The 15,317-nt window shown below is 40.8% G+C and overlaps 1 protein-coding gene across 5 annotated transcripts in view; it reads left to right on the top strand.

Annotated features, from left to right (window-relative positions):
- LOC311502857 (RNA-binding protein Musashi homolog 2) overlaps window positions 1–15,317 on the top strand; it is a 241,153-nt gene that overhangs the window by 215,797 nt on the left and 10,039 nt on the right. For 2 of the 5 annotated variants that reach the window (XM_084565270.1, XM_084565269.1), the window contains 3 exons: window positions 587–649; window positions 10,420–10,599; window positions 14,674–14,828. In XM_084565270.1, coding sequence (XP_084421396.1) covers window positions 587–649; window positions 10,420–10,599; window positions 14,674–14,828 — 398 coding nt within the window. Of the gene's footprint in view, window positions 1–586; window positions 707–10,419; window positions 10,600–14,673; window positions 14,829–15,317 lie in introns of all 5 variants that reach the window. The other 3 variants (XM_084565272.1, XM_084565271.1, XM_084565273.1) reach the window with 3 other exon arrangements.

Here is a 15,317-nt window from a genome sequence, read left to right as displayed (position 1 = left end):
AATATAATCAGGGACTTAGTGAATTGCGAACCCACCCAAAGTCAGTTTACTTACAGTTTAATACTGCAGATGAATGCAAATTTGCACCTTTTCTTTTAGAGACTTACTGAAATCTATTGTGAAAATCTTTAGTGGAAGACTTAGTTTATAATCATACATTTCTAAGTTTTTGATATAATTTACATGGTGTTCTCTATATCTATTTTTCTGTATAATCCTTTTGTTTGCGTTGCGTAACAAAGGATATTTTATCATATACTCCAGGTTCTATTTTTCAAAAGAGAAGTACGCGTGATATCAGCCAGTTTTAAACATCTGTACTTTTTCTTCTTAATGTTCGGGATTGCTCGTGGCTATCGTTCAGTTTCTCTCCTTGGATCAGTGGGTCTGCAGGGTTTTGAATATCACAGTGGGTTCTGGAGGAGTCTGCTGATAGATGTCGCCCTGACATGAGCCCCTGTCTCTGACAGCTATAGTTTTATCCCGTAGCTCAGCGCTGATATCAACATTCTCCTGTAGCTTTGGGACGTACTCATCCATGTGCATGAAGTGATGTGCGTGTGTATGTGTGTGTATGTGCCTGCAGGCTTCCCAGCGACAGCATATGGACCGGTGGCGGCAGCGGCAGTAGCAGCAGCGCGTGGCTCAGGTAGGGGGGCCCGTGGAAGAGGCGGCTACTTGGCGTACCCACAGAGCACAGGGCCAGGTAAACGCTCTGTCCATGTTCTGTGTGGCTGCTGCTCTCTTCAACTTCTCCTGCTCTGCTTCTCTCCATAGACATAGTCCCCCGAGCCCCCGACACACTGGGCCACATTTTTAGCTTAGATTGACATATAGTTCAGACACTATTTGTAGATCATTCTTATGCAATTTTAACGTTCTTAAAGGCATATTCTGCAGTTAAAGACCCCTTTCCCTGAGGCATCAGCAACGCAAAAATTCTTATGCTCCGAAATAATAAAAAGGGAACTTAAAAATGGCAGACGGGTATAATCTGTGAAAAAAATGTATCCCTCTTTACTTTGCAGTCTATGGAGACTGCAAAATCTTCCTACACGAAAGAGGAACACAACCTCAGTAAAATCTGTGCTCTGAAACATCTGTACTTTAAGCTTGCAGGGTCGTTGACATTAAAAAGTTATGGTTGCACGTACTGTACTAGTACTAAAGATCATAAATCAGATGCAAGAATCTAAAAGTAGCTGACAGTGAGCCAAATCAAGTAGCCTCTCCTTGACATCTCCTTGCATCAAACATTAGGCACAAATTCAAACAAAATGTTCATAGTATATATTTGGAAGTTCTGCTATCAAATAATACCTTGTAAAAACATTTAACTGCAAAAATGAATGTTTTCTTTGCCAGATGGAGGTTCATTATATTTAGTATAGAGTATATAATGGTAGGTTGTCTCGTCAAATAGTAGGAAGTGAGTAGAAAGCGATGAAGTACAAGCCGATCCACATTGAAGTCAGTCATGTTTTCATCTTTTTCTACATCTCTTCTTTACTCTCATACAGCCCAGGCGCCATTCTAATCACTGTCATACCGTTGCCACACAAATATAAGCTTATTCTGTTGTTGCTCTATTTGTAAATACAGATGTTCAAAAAATTCTAATGGAAATGTTAGTCAGTATGCAGTATGCCAGTTGCGATCAACTTAAAATACAGACACTTCTCTAAAGCACAGAGACAGTAAAACGCCCTATTCACACACAGATAAAAACCTACCAAAAGATTTGTACCAAAAGCAGGATGCGAGTTTCTTTCTGTCTTAAATAGCATTGATCAGCTTGTCGGCTTCGTTTAGACATCCTGCTTTTCTCCCCCTTACAACTGTAGATCATTCAATAGTTGTCAATAATAGCTTCCTTGACTGAGCACACAGTCACCCAGCTTTAGGAAAGAGAGTCTTTCCTCATCAGACATACTATTAGATGCTTGTTGGAGAAAATGTGTTTTAATTGTAGCTTAGATGCTGTCTGGTTCGTGCAGTGGCTCACAGATTTAAAGTCGGGAGATAAATAATGTTAAATGTTGTGCGCTGTGACATGCACTTGCACATGAATACACAGGCAGCTATAGCGCAGTATGCATACTACCTGCGTGCACACACACACTTGCAGGCAAACACATTCACCCTCTTGTCCTCGTCTGAACTTAATTCAAATCAACAGAGGGAACACTGGAAGCCAATCAGATGTTCTTTCTGTCTCATCAGGCTATTCGATTTTGCATTTTCAAAACAAACAATATGCCCAACAATTGCAATGAACAACACTAAGAAGCAGGAATGTTGATTTGGGGTTAGCAGCAGCCAGGAAGCAAGAGACGTGATGGCAGCCATTATGCACAGCTTAATTCTGACAGCTGCAAATGGAAGGGAGACAAGTAAATGATTATGAACAGGGGCTGAGGGGAGGGGTGTTAGAAAGGAAAACGGTGACATCATGGGCCTGTTTTTTAGAGTACTTAAACACCCGTGAGGCAGTTTAAAGAGACTATCACTCAGTAAAATCACCTTGCTTTGTCCCTATATGCTCGAATTTCCCTGAAAAGCAAAAATATTATTACAATAACAGCTGCAAAATCTGGAATATGACTGTAATTTGACCGAACTCATAAAATGTTTGCACACTGTCACTTAAATCAAGTATATTAATTTTTATTGCTACCATTTATTAGCTGTTGTGTCGATAGAAAAGCTTCACTAGTGCATCTTGATGATGTAGCAAGCGCAGTCTTGTTCCTGTGCAATATGAATTTTAGAAAGAGTCACGAATTAATGAGTTACTAAGTGTATGAGACGATGCTAGTAACGTGCTGCATGGACTGATACACTGAGTGGTCTCCTCTCTACACAGACACAGACCACACAGAGGACACAGATGGTTTAGGCTTGACCTTCCTCTCTGTGTGTATCGTCTGGGGATGTTGCTGCATCTCCATCCTATCTTACGGTTAAATTTGCAGCACACTCAGCCCAATGTCAGCTCACGAATAGCAATTCTGCTGGGTTCATTTTTTGCTAAATTCTCTAATTTTAGTGCAGACAAGGGGGTAAAAAAGAAAAAAAGACTTGTCTATGACGTAAGTGTGGATTCTTTGTGCTTTGACTCCACCTACAGTTCCCATAGAGCACCACATATTGTATGTGTGTTGGTCTACTTTGACCCAGTAGGAGAGAAGCTGGAGTGGTGGGGTGTCACCAAAATCACAGAACTTAAATAAATAAAAAAGCACGTTCTTCAATATTATTCGATACGTGCCAAATATTAATATTGCATTGACATATACGGTGAGGCTTGTTTGAAGATTGACAGCGATACACATACACAGAGTGTCGTGAGAATGTGGGAGACATTTTCCATCACTGACAGAGGGCACTTTCAGCCTACTCCCATTGCTCAGCAGACAAAATGACAGCATGCTGACTTCCCTCTCTATGACACACCACTGCTGATGACAAGGTGTATTTTGGACTTTTCACTGTGGCCTCCTTCTTGCAGGAAACTATAGAAAAAGTAGTTGCGTGTATATCAAGAAAAGTTACTGAAGATGTAGCACCATTATTCTTTGAACTGCTAGGATAGATTTTAGTTCTCTACATTTAAATAGTATCAGTGTGTCAGTCCTACTTCTCTTGCCTATTAAAATTCCTCACCCCAGTCCAAAGATATTAGTTAATGGTTAATACTAGGACAGGCTGGGCAACATGTTTTATTTAGTAGAGGTGAATCTAAGGTGGTGTGAGTCGAAATATTTTTTGTGAAACTTGGTCTTCGGTCGTTTTAAAGAGGCATTGTGCTTTTCTGATTTGCACCTAGTAGCATGTTGCACCTCCACAGCACAAACAAGGTCTAGACTGGAGGCATGTTTGTGGGGACGTTGGAGAGACTGTACTGTAGCTTCAGACGAGAACTGGATCAGAGGAGTCAGGCTGCAGCACAAAGTTGACCATTGCCTGGAGGTAGAGGTGTACCAGCCCGTACTCTGCTTTGTAGGCTGGTAGGGCAGTTTCAAACGTGGTCTGAGCTATGGCACAATGTCAGTGGAGGTCACACAGTAGAGTCATCTGCATAGTAAGGAAAACAAAGGTGAAATTTCTAATGTGGAGATGACTAATGCATGTACCAGCGCCTGGGCTGCATTTTGGACGTCTATGCTCTACCTCAGTTGTTGATATGAAACATAGACCTGCGCAAAGAAGCCACAGTTGGTGCTGTTCTTGAGGTTGACAGGTAGTTCATTCAGGAACTGAATAATAATGTGAAATATTTATCAATGAATAGTTGTCAGCAACAACGTATGTATGCTGAAACATCATTCTGAAGACATTATATTAATGTCCAGCTAATAAAAACCGATTGAGAAGCTCATTATGTTACTCGGTCTATAAAAGATGCTCAGTTATCATCCCGTTTTCTGCATTTTAAAGTAGACTCTTTTGAATTCTCTTGTGCACCAACATTGTCAGATAGAAACTGAGAAAATGCAAGTGATGCAGATGGTTCTGACAGTCCAGGGAACTTCACAGGTCCCAGTCTACTCTGGTTGAGTGTTTTCCTGAGTCCCTCTGAGCTTTCAGGGAAGCTCAAATGTCAGTCTCAGATCTCTGCTTTACCTGCGGTGTACACAAAGCACATCCAACTGCATTTACAGGTCTGGGTACTTACTATGTACAGTACAGTATGTCTGACTTGACTCAGGTGCTCAAAACTGAAATGGAGTTGGCTGGGTCAGTGCTCTGCATAAATTGGACTGCAGTATAAATTGCAGAGGTGCTCCTGCCAGTTTTATTGGGTCTCAGGATGAGCTTCACATCATTTAAAACCCATTCCTCCCCTGTCTTTTACTCATCCCACTTCTTACACTTCTTTTTTTCTACAGGGATAAAAAGGGGAATACTCATTTGACAGACATTTCCAAATTAAGATTATTATCAATTTCCTCCCAACAAGCTCTGTGATCTTCAGCAGTGCCCGAGAGGAGACTGGGACTGGCTATGTGCACAGGGCTTAATCAGTCTGGCTCTGAGTGTGCACAGGTCCATTTGTCCCAGATGCTAATCTGCAGAGCTCAGCTCTGAGGCCAGAAGCACTTTACATGTATTTGGTGCAAAATAACATGAGCAGGCATGCCAAGCCCATCCTGCTTGCGTTTTTGTCTAAGGCCCAGGGAAAGATTTGACACATCAGGGAGGGTAAAGTGTCCCTTTGCACCTCCGCCACAAAGCGGTGGCTCTCACAGCTGTGGGGAGCAGATGCTCTGAGGTTACAGGCACAGGCCTTCAGGGACATCGCCACTCTGCCCTCCAGGGGCTGCATACATAACACCCTCTCCAAAGAAAACTTAGTAAAGGCTTAATGTGAGTATGATATTCTGTCCAGTAAATTTAGTTATAAATACAATATGTGCTGAATTTTCTGTTCTATTTAAATTATACATTTATTTTCAAATAACTACAAATACCATAGACTACTTCTTTTAAATGCACACAGATAATGAAGTTCATTGCATAGTTTTATGCAACCTTATTGAAACATACAATATGAAATAAGTGGTAAGATTTATGAATCTATTAACATACAATGTCTGGGTAAGCATTACTGTAAGACATAATTCCTCTTTCAGTTAGTTCATATATTCCACCATCTGTGTCTAAATGACCATTAGACCTGTAGCCAGTATGGCTCTCAGATTTCACTCATAGTGAGTCTTGGATTTCTTCAGACCACTTAAGCCTGACCAGACGTGTTTGAAAAAATGTGTTCAGGCAAAAGGCCAGTGCTGTCAGCTCTGAGCCTGCTCACGATAGGATAATCTGCGCTGACTGTCGATAACTGAGTGCCCTTTCTCAGTCCCAACTAGACCGGATCCTTCACAGGTTAAAATCTGCATTAAAATCATTTAGTGTGGTCTGTGTGGGCTTCCCTGTAGCAAATTAGTGTGAACTGATTTACTACTCTGTTGCACATTGTTTTACTCATGATTCAGTGTCCACATCTCCTTTTACCACTGTGATTTCCACAAATCATTCCCCAACCAGGGTTCAAGGTAAATATAAATCAGTAGCTCTGTTTAGTTTGTCCGTTGCTGGAAAGAATGCCAGGAAAAGGGAAAAGCAGTCATAAAATGGAAAGTAAAGAAAACAGAGGCTTGAGTGTGGGTGAGTAAATGCAAGAAGAAATCATCTGTTAAAATTCATTAGCCAAGCTTCTCTGAACACAAAATGACAAGACATTAAATATGTATTATTTATGAAATGTCTGTGCTCTCTGAAAAGGGTGTCTAGTGCTGTTAATTACTCAGCCATTCATTCAGAAAAGATTATTTCAAATGGAAAGTGAAAGCAAGGCTAGACAGCAAAAGAGCTGTTAGTTTCTTTCACGCTATTTTTAAATGACACTGGTGAAAATGGAAAAGCTAATTATGGTAGCTCTAAAATTCAAAGCTAATTTGAGAAGCAGCATGTCAGGTTTATTGACATCTTCTGTAGAGTGATGTGGTTTGATGGCCACCAAGGAATCTCACTGGGGCCACAAGGGAAAGGGGAGCAATGACTGCATGAAAAATTCCTATTTGCAGAAATGAAAATAACTTTTGGGGATAGATTTTTGTATTCCCCAGTTCCCAGTATGTGTTGACTGTATAAACAACAGGTATGTTCATGTATATTCGGAGGTTCTGAGGAGAAAAAGTCAATATTTGGGTGATGATCAGAATTCAGAATAAGGGCTTTTTAACTGATTTTAGCAAACCCTCAGTACTGTCATCTGATTTCATTATATTAACAGACTTGTTTGGGAATATTCGGAGGCTCTGACTTAAATGTCTTACTGTGGAATTTAGAATAATCACAAACTTGGTAAAGAATGCTGGCAAACTTCCTGAAGTCCCAAGAGGCAATACGTTATCATCAGCGTGATTAGTTCTATTTTCCAACAAGTGAGAAAAAGAGAAGTAGTACTTTCAAGGTTTGTGGTTCCTCCTTAAAGGCAGTCACCTGGCAAAGTGTGGAACGAGAACAGGGCATTTATCCACTTAAAGAGAGCCACCCCGATGATGTCAGTAACAGATGACTGCAAGACACTCCCCTCTCCATCGCCTCACAGCCAGCTTTGGTCACTGAGGGCAGAAGGGAGAGAGGGTGGGGGCAGGGGAGATAATTATCAGTATAAATGAAGCCCTGCGAACGATTCGCACTGCTGGGTCCCCTGATCTAGTCTCCAAGGCAACCTCAACACGCTCATTTGTTTTGTAGATGAGTAATTACATCCAATTAGTGGCCAGTGGAAAAAAGGAGTCCAAGAAAGGCCTATTGTTCTGGATAGATTGTGTGAATATTAATAGTGGGACGGTCTGAGGCACAGTGATATGATTGGTGATACTAATGCAGCTGTGGGCACACTCTGCCCAGTCTCATCCTGCATAACTGATCAGATAGCCACTGATGAAAATATATGGCTTTGAGAATGTGTGTCTGCATGTTTGTGTCTGAGTTGGACTCTCTCGTCCAGCTGCTTGTATGTGGAAAAATAAGGTCCGTTTCTTACCTGGGTCTCGCCGTCGCACCTGCAGACAGTGCAGCTGCATGCAGGCGAAATATTGTCAGTTTGTATTAGCTAGCTAAATGTCATCTAAAATGCGTGTAGGAAAAATACTTACTTTACAGTGTGCGCAGTATATTTTTTACCGTATCACCCCTCACCAACACCTGCCTTTTATGTAGGTAAATTATATACAGCAAGCACATTAGCTATTAGAAATGTTGTCCCACGTGCCAGTTCCTCTTCTGATAAGATCCTTTACAAACTGTGGTGAGCTTCTTTTGATATTACTGGTGGTATTTTACAGGTTGTGGGTTATAGCACTAATCTTCTTACATATGAAATTCGACTGAAAATTCTGTCTGCATCTTTCTTCTCTCTGTAGCTCCATGTTTTTCACTTGAGCAAATTTTTCTAAACATTGCTGAGAAATATTTTCTCCTTTGAATAAACATAGCAGGAATTCATCAAGGGGCAAAACCAGTCTTGTTTACATTCAGGTTGAGCTCCATGTGGTATTTGGCCAATTGATCCATACACTGCAAGCATAAAAATTTCCAGGCTGAGCAGAGAGGTACAAGGTGTCCGGGTTAAAATGATTCAATTATTTACAATTATAGCCTTATCTCAAATGAAAAAATATCTGTCTTCAGCAGTGTTGTGCATGAACGCGTTCAATGAACGCTGTTTATTGAACGCGTTCATATTTTTGTGAACTGTGAACTGAACGCATCACTTTTCCAACTGTGAGCATAGACGTGAGGTTCGCTCCATCTGTAGGGAAATAACAAAGTTCACCTCCGTTCAGGCAAAAAAACGAAACAAAAAAAAAAACAGTTTTACGACAGCTGTCAGTTGACGTGCGATTTACGGCAAACAGCATGGCTGGTGCAGCTGAAAGAGAAGCAACTGCCACCGCAGAAGCAACTGATCCACACAAACATTTGAAGGAGTTGAAAAAGGCAGTACAGATTCTGGCGGAAAAAAAAATACCATGTTTTTCTGCAAATTGTGCCCACCGGGTCTGAAAAAACAAGTCCAGACATCCACCACATCACTGTTGAATTTGAAGCAACACATGGAGTTGAAAAAAAAACAAAAAACAAAAAATGAAAGCGAACTGTTCATTCTTAAGTCCATGAACGTAGTTCATAATTAAAAAGTGTGAACCATGAACATGAACCAGTTCACTTTAATCTGTGGGAACTGAACTTTTAACTAGTTCTTGTTTAGTGTGGACTTGGACAAACACTGGTCCTCAGTTTCAAAGCCACATTTACTTGAGTTCTTTGCTGGTACTACCTGCAGTTTAATGTAGGGTCTGTGTCATAACATTCGTCACAGTCACCAATCTGCATCCTTCTAAACCCTCATATATTACTGCAGCTTCTCTTTCCCCAAGATGACGGTGATTACAACATGGTTCATTTTCCTAAAAAGGAATTTTAGCAATGTGAATTGTTGAATGTTACAGTAAAAGAAATCCAGCCACTTCACTGTTCTGAACTAGTGATATATTTAGAATGTCTTTCTTATAAATCCCAACAACAGGTTTTGTGCTATTGTCAAATGTTTTTTTTCCCCATTATAATTATTCCATTGATCCAGTTTTCCTCATTAGCAAGGCCAATCAATTTTCAGTGACATTTGTCTAAGTGAAGTAAATGGAATGATTGCTTCTTGAGCTTTGTTCAATGTGTCAGGCATTATGTGACGTACGTGGGAAGCCTGCCCTATTTGGAGCCTATAATTTGATGAGTGGGCAGACAGCCCACAAGTGGTGAGATCAGAGTGCTAAAAAGCATTGGCGGAGAGAAACATGGCTGGTGCTTACATTCCATTTGGCAGAAGTGGACTGTCTCACTCTGAATGGGTAGAGGTGAAGTGGCTTTGAATGGCTATTCGCTCCAGGACCCAAATAAAAAACAAACACACAGCAGGGGAAACCCAGCATGGAAAAGCCGGTGTCACCAATCTCAGTCCCTCCTGAGTAGATTAACTCTCTTATCAAAGAGGTGTGAGAAGGAGCAGTTTCTTTTAATTGCACTCTTTATATGAGCAGCTTGTCTCAGATTAAGAGAACAAGCCATAAATGTCAGCACGACTTACTGCTGAATGACATTTTCTAAACTGTTGATAATCCGCCATCTGTGTCAAAGAAAGAATCTTTCAAAGAGGCCAATCTGAGGCGTGCTTAGAGTGCTCAGCACACTTGAGAATGCTTATCATCAATAAACATGAATGTCTCTGTATCTCATTCACATAAAAAACCTTATCAGATTTTACCGGGCAAAGCAAAAACAAAAAAAAAAAAAGAGGCTTTAAATTAATTATTGATTGGTGCTCTTTGTTTCCTTTCCTTTAAATGACAAAAGCTTCCTTCAGGTACGTCAACCAAGAATTGTCGGGTTTGAAATGAGAAATGTATTGACCTGTTTTTTTTAATGATTCTTCAGTTTTATCTCACTCCTTAATGATTGCAAGCAAACACGGAGACAGGTCAATTATACAAAAATAGAAGCTTAATGTTGATTTTGTATTAAATGTCATTGGTCCAGTTGAGGAGGTTTAACCTGTATCATTATTGTAGAGGTAGTGTATATGACACAGCTGAACGGTTCAAACACAGACCAGATGCCAGGGGGGCCTGGACACATGGCAGGAGCTGCTGGGGAGGGAGGGCAGGGAGGGCCAGTTAAAGCATACAAAACGCAAGGATGTAAACTAAAAAAACTAGAACACAGTTGGAACACACCAACAAGCTATGCTCAACAATTTGGACATTGACTTTGACAGTGAAAAAGTTGATTTCCACAATGATGGAGTCCCCTCCCCTCCCCCTCCCCACCCTATACTGTATCTCCCAGGCCTCCCCGATTATGGGTTTTACTCTGCGCCCAGTGACCAGAGGGGGGGGCCCTGCTCCTTTGCTGACTATGGCTCCCTGGGGCCCCAAGCGGCTCAGATGCTGCACAGTGAGCATGCCACCTCCGCCTGCAACTCCCCCCTACAGCACCTACACAGCCCGGATCAATTTAAGAACCCAGGTTTGTATATGAGCATCTATCTCATCCACGTTTTGGACTTTTCAGTTTGATTCATGACATTATTCCATGCAGATGATCTAATCTTTTTTTATATATATTTTCTCTTGCTTTTGTTAATGAAAATGAAGAAAATATCCCCCCTTAAGAGATAGAAAAAAATAAAAACGTCTTGCCAACAAAGTAGCATTGCATGTTCCCCTTCCTTTTTCAATTTTTAATGTAGATTTTTTGTTTCTTTGTGAAGTTATGTTATAGCCCCTGCTTGCACATAAGGGGCCGACACATACAGAATGTAATCCTTCATTTGCATGTGAACAAAATAAGTACTGATGATGATGTCGGAGAGTACACTGGCCTCTCTAACAGAGTTTAAGTGAATTTAGAAAAGGAGAGAGTAAGTGTGGGAGTGAGTGCCATTTTTTAGTGGAGGCCTTTAAGCATTCTAAGTGTAAGAGTGATTGCTCGTATTATTAGTGTGTGAAATTGGTAGAAATTCTGCACAATGTTGAACACTTAATAGACAACATTTTTGCATAATGCTGCCATTACTCTGCAAACACAAGCACATTTTCTTCTTCTGTGCTTTCTCCAGTGTTCTCTGTCTTGTGTAATCATAGTTTTGAAAAGCTAGGGATGAGATTCAACTGACAAGTAGAATTTACTTCATATTGTGATTTCATAACTGCTAGCAATGCTAGGAAATGATTATAGATTTGTTCTGTTTCTTTGTGAGCACATCAATGTTTGGTAATACCACAGTAACTATAGATTTTTTGTTTAATTCTTTCAAGAACATGTTTGCACTGGCATGACGCACCACCAGTGTTTATTTCACCTAAAGCAGCTGTACAGAAAATACAGCTTAGTGGAACGCCATAGTGTGGTTTGGGAGATGTGCCTCAGTGTAGGTGACAGCATTGACCTAAACACAACAGTTAGGTTCCCTGCCTCTGGAGACTCCCAAGCCTCCACAATAACAGTAGCAAAAAAAATAACAACAAAGGCAGTTGTCTTGTCACCCATAAGAATGAAGCCAGCTCTCCCCCTAATGGGTAAAATGTTGGCCAGCTGCCCTAGGCAGATGTTGGCATTTCCTACAAGCTGTCTGTACAAACTTTAACACAGCTAACAGCAAAAAATACTCAGCTAAGTCAGATGTAACTTCATTGGAGTTCTATCTTGTAGGGCAGTGCACAGTTTACCATACTCCCTTTATCTACAGTGGATCTGTTATGCAGTGTGAAGTGTATTATTCAGCTGTATTGCAGAGGGGAAATGATTTATGTCTTTACATCAATGCAAATACACATGAATGCCACTGAATCTATGGCCTAGATGTATGCTGATATATAGTATATGATGTAAGAGTAGAGGATTTTGAGCAGTAGCTACTGTTAGTCACACAGTTGGAGGATGCACTGCTCCTGAAATATTCTCGGGGTATTGCTTGTTTGTTAAAGCGCAGGCTTGTCTCACCTGAGAGGACACGTAAAAATCCTGAGTGAGTTGACATAGCTTGATTGCATTGTAACATGATTTAGGTGCTTGTTGTTTGTGGAACAGACTACATATCTGCAGCCAACCTTGACCCTAATTACAGGACATTCTGAGACAATGATACAGTTTATTTGGATCTGGAAGTATGACGGAATTGTTTTTTAGGGGCAGATATTAGGTGCCTGAAGTGAGGGTCAGCTCAGTTCACAGATGAAAATTGTCTTGCAACAGTTTCCTGACAGGAAGTAGGATCATGTCTATATGTAGATTATGACAGATCTTGATCGTGATAAATGATTTTCTTGTTCACAAATACTACAAGTGCTAGTTCAGTGCTATGGTTTAGTCAATTAAATTGACTCAAATTAAACTTGAATGACATAGGCAGGCAATATACACAGTGTTTTGTGTAGACATCAGACATGAAATAGTCATAGTCAATAGTTCAGGTCTTTCTGCTTTTATTAGAATCATGTAATTTTATCTCTACTCCTCTTCTTGTTTTTCAGCTAAATGTATCTGCACCACATGTACTAAAAACATGAATCTGTGTTACAGCGGACCCTACCGTGAACAGCAGTCTGACCCACATTGCACCTGGTATCATTTTGGCTCCCAAAGCTAAATGCACAACCAGTGCAGCCCTTACATTTAAATTTAACAACAAAAAGAAGCATTTTCACAGGGAGATGACTGTGGCACACACCAGGAAATGAGGATTGCCATTTCAACTGAAAAAATCCTTAATTATATAATAAGCCAGCCTACTGGGGGCTGTGCAGGCGAGATAAGAGCACTAGCTGCTCACTGTTTAAAGTCCTTACAGTTAAACAGCAGTGTCAACTCCACAAGATGTGTGTTTAGTGAGATGGCTTCATTTTTTCTAGAGTGCTATATGTGAAAATCTAAAGCAAGGTTTGAGGTATTTCTAGTGGACCTAACCTGTCTAATATAGTTTCGACAGATGTAGCCGTGACATCTTCAAGGGATAGTTCTGTTTCTTTGAAGTGGGGTTGTGTGAGGTATTTATCCATAGTCAGTGGTCAGCACCTGTTTGCAGACAAGCAGACAGGAGCATCAACACAGAAGCCAAGCAATGAACTGCCGTGGACAGGGTCAGCAGTGAAACATATTTTAGACACCTAAAACAAGACCCACCTAAGAAAAATCAATATCAGTCGCAGTATATGCTGCATTTAGACTATAATCACAGATGTATCAACCTTTCCTGACAGGGAACTGAAGCCACACAGTTCATTGCTTGTCTTCAGTGCCAGTGCTTCTTGTCTGCTCCTCCAAGCTGGTGACGTGCCGACCACCCTCTACTGTAGGTAATACAGCGACTATGAATAAATACCTAATACAGCCCCACTTCAGAGAAACCAAACTATCCCTTTAAACAAGCTGACAATGATAGTTTACTCTGTGTATGTCTGCGTCAACACATTGGCAGTATGGCAGTCACACTGTGTGTGTTTTTGTGCCTGTTCTACAAAGACCTCCTCTCAGGCATCACAGGGTTCATGAGCTCATACACAAGATCGAGCATTTTCTGTGCTCGGAAGATTTTTCTTTTTAATGCAGCCATACAGTTTTTTTTGCAGTCTGTCTGTGAATAAAGGTGAGACAGAGGGTTATGTGAAGCTGACAGCAAAGGAGATTGCTGTTAAGAGATCACTGCATTTTTCTTTCTCCTCGACTGATTTTTTTTCCTTGTATTGCCAGTGTTATTGGCCTTTAGTAGGCATATGGATTTTCAAAAGGCATTTTATTAGTCTGACTTGCTCTTACTCACAGGCCAAAGGTGGTAAGTCATGTACAGTATTTCTTTTTTATCCCACCCCGAGTTTGGACCCGCAGATGAACTCGGGTCAAGCTTTTATATTTCCCCGTTATGCCTCCTTCCTTTTGCCTGACGTACCTCTTTTCGCTTTATGCTGGAAGTTACTCCGGCAGACTAAAAAGCTGAAGCAAAGTTGAAAGGTTCTGGCTGGTATCTGCTAATCAGATCATGTAGGAAAGCCAAAGTATTTCACATGTTTGGGTTTAGAATGCTCAAGAGTAATCAAATATCTTATGTATCTATTATGCTCCTGTGTTACTCTTCTTATTCAGCAGCCAATGCTGTTGTACAAGTACTCCTTCACATTATGCATGGCAACATTTACACTGCAACCTTACTAGTCTATTAGCATGGTGGAAGTATCTTTAGCAATGTGCCTGTTTTGTGTTGTGCATGATTATACAAAGTGAATGTTACTCCTGTGCATATTACACACAGCATGTAGATTATATTTAGAATCTCATACTGGATTCACCCTTAATTTTGTTTGTTTAATGCCATAATAAACCTGAAGACTAGACAATTTTGTCAGTCAATTTCAGATGAAATTCAATTTGTAGTCTCAAAGCAGAAACCTATAAGCTATAAACAAGTCCTTGGAGACAAACGCATGAATCCAGTAATGTGTTCTTTTGATTTAAATGTGTCCCATTTGAGTCGTAGCAAGTGAGAACCGTACTGATCGCTTTCGGGTGTTTCTGAGCTGCTCTGCTCTTTGCTGTGTTTGTATGCAGGCACCAACCCGTCAAGGCCCGGAGGTTTTCCCGGTGCTAACAGTCCAGGGCCTGTGGCTGACCTGTATGGACCTAGCAGCCAGGATTCAGCTGTGGGCAACTACATCAGTGCTGCTAGCCCTCAGCCTGGCTCTGGGTTTGGCCCCAGCATCACAGTGAGTACTCACATTCAGACTTTTTGTCATGTCTGACTGCACCTTGAACTTAGTTGCTTCTTTGTGTCAGAACACCGCCACTAAAACTAAATGCTAACAAAAAGCACACAGCCTGTGTAAAATTCTGCAAAACAGCTCTGTGGATCTTTATATAAAGAGTAAAACAAAACTAACCCACCGAATTGATCATAACCACCTCCCACCTCTTGGCAAGTATCCTAAATTCCAATGAGCACATTAACCTCTCAGTGCAGGCTGACAGTTAAATGGATTTCTCTGCAGGGAGGTTTCTCTTTCCAAGTTCAAAGGTCCCAAAACATGTAATACATAAAGGTAAACCCCCATCTATTGAAAGTTATCTGTGTCAAATGCAAATCTTTATTCCCCTCAGCATTTGCACAAATCACCTCACTCTTCAGATCCCTGTGTCACCTCCCAAGAACTAATTTCTTTTATTTTTAGAAACCCATCTGTCCCAGAGCCTGAGTT

This window comes from Chelon labrosus (assembly GCF_963514085.1).
Source record: "Chelon labrosus genome assembly, chromosome: 17".
NCBI classification, from domain to species: Eukaryota; Metazoa; Chordata; class Actinopteri; order Mugiliformes; family Mugilidae; genus Chelon; species Chelon labrosus.
This window is presented reverse-complemented; position numbering and strand designations above follow the sequence as displayed.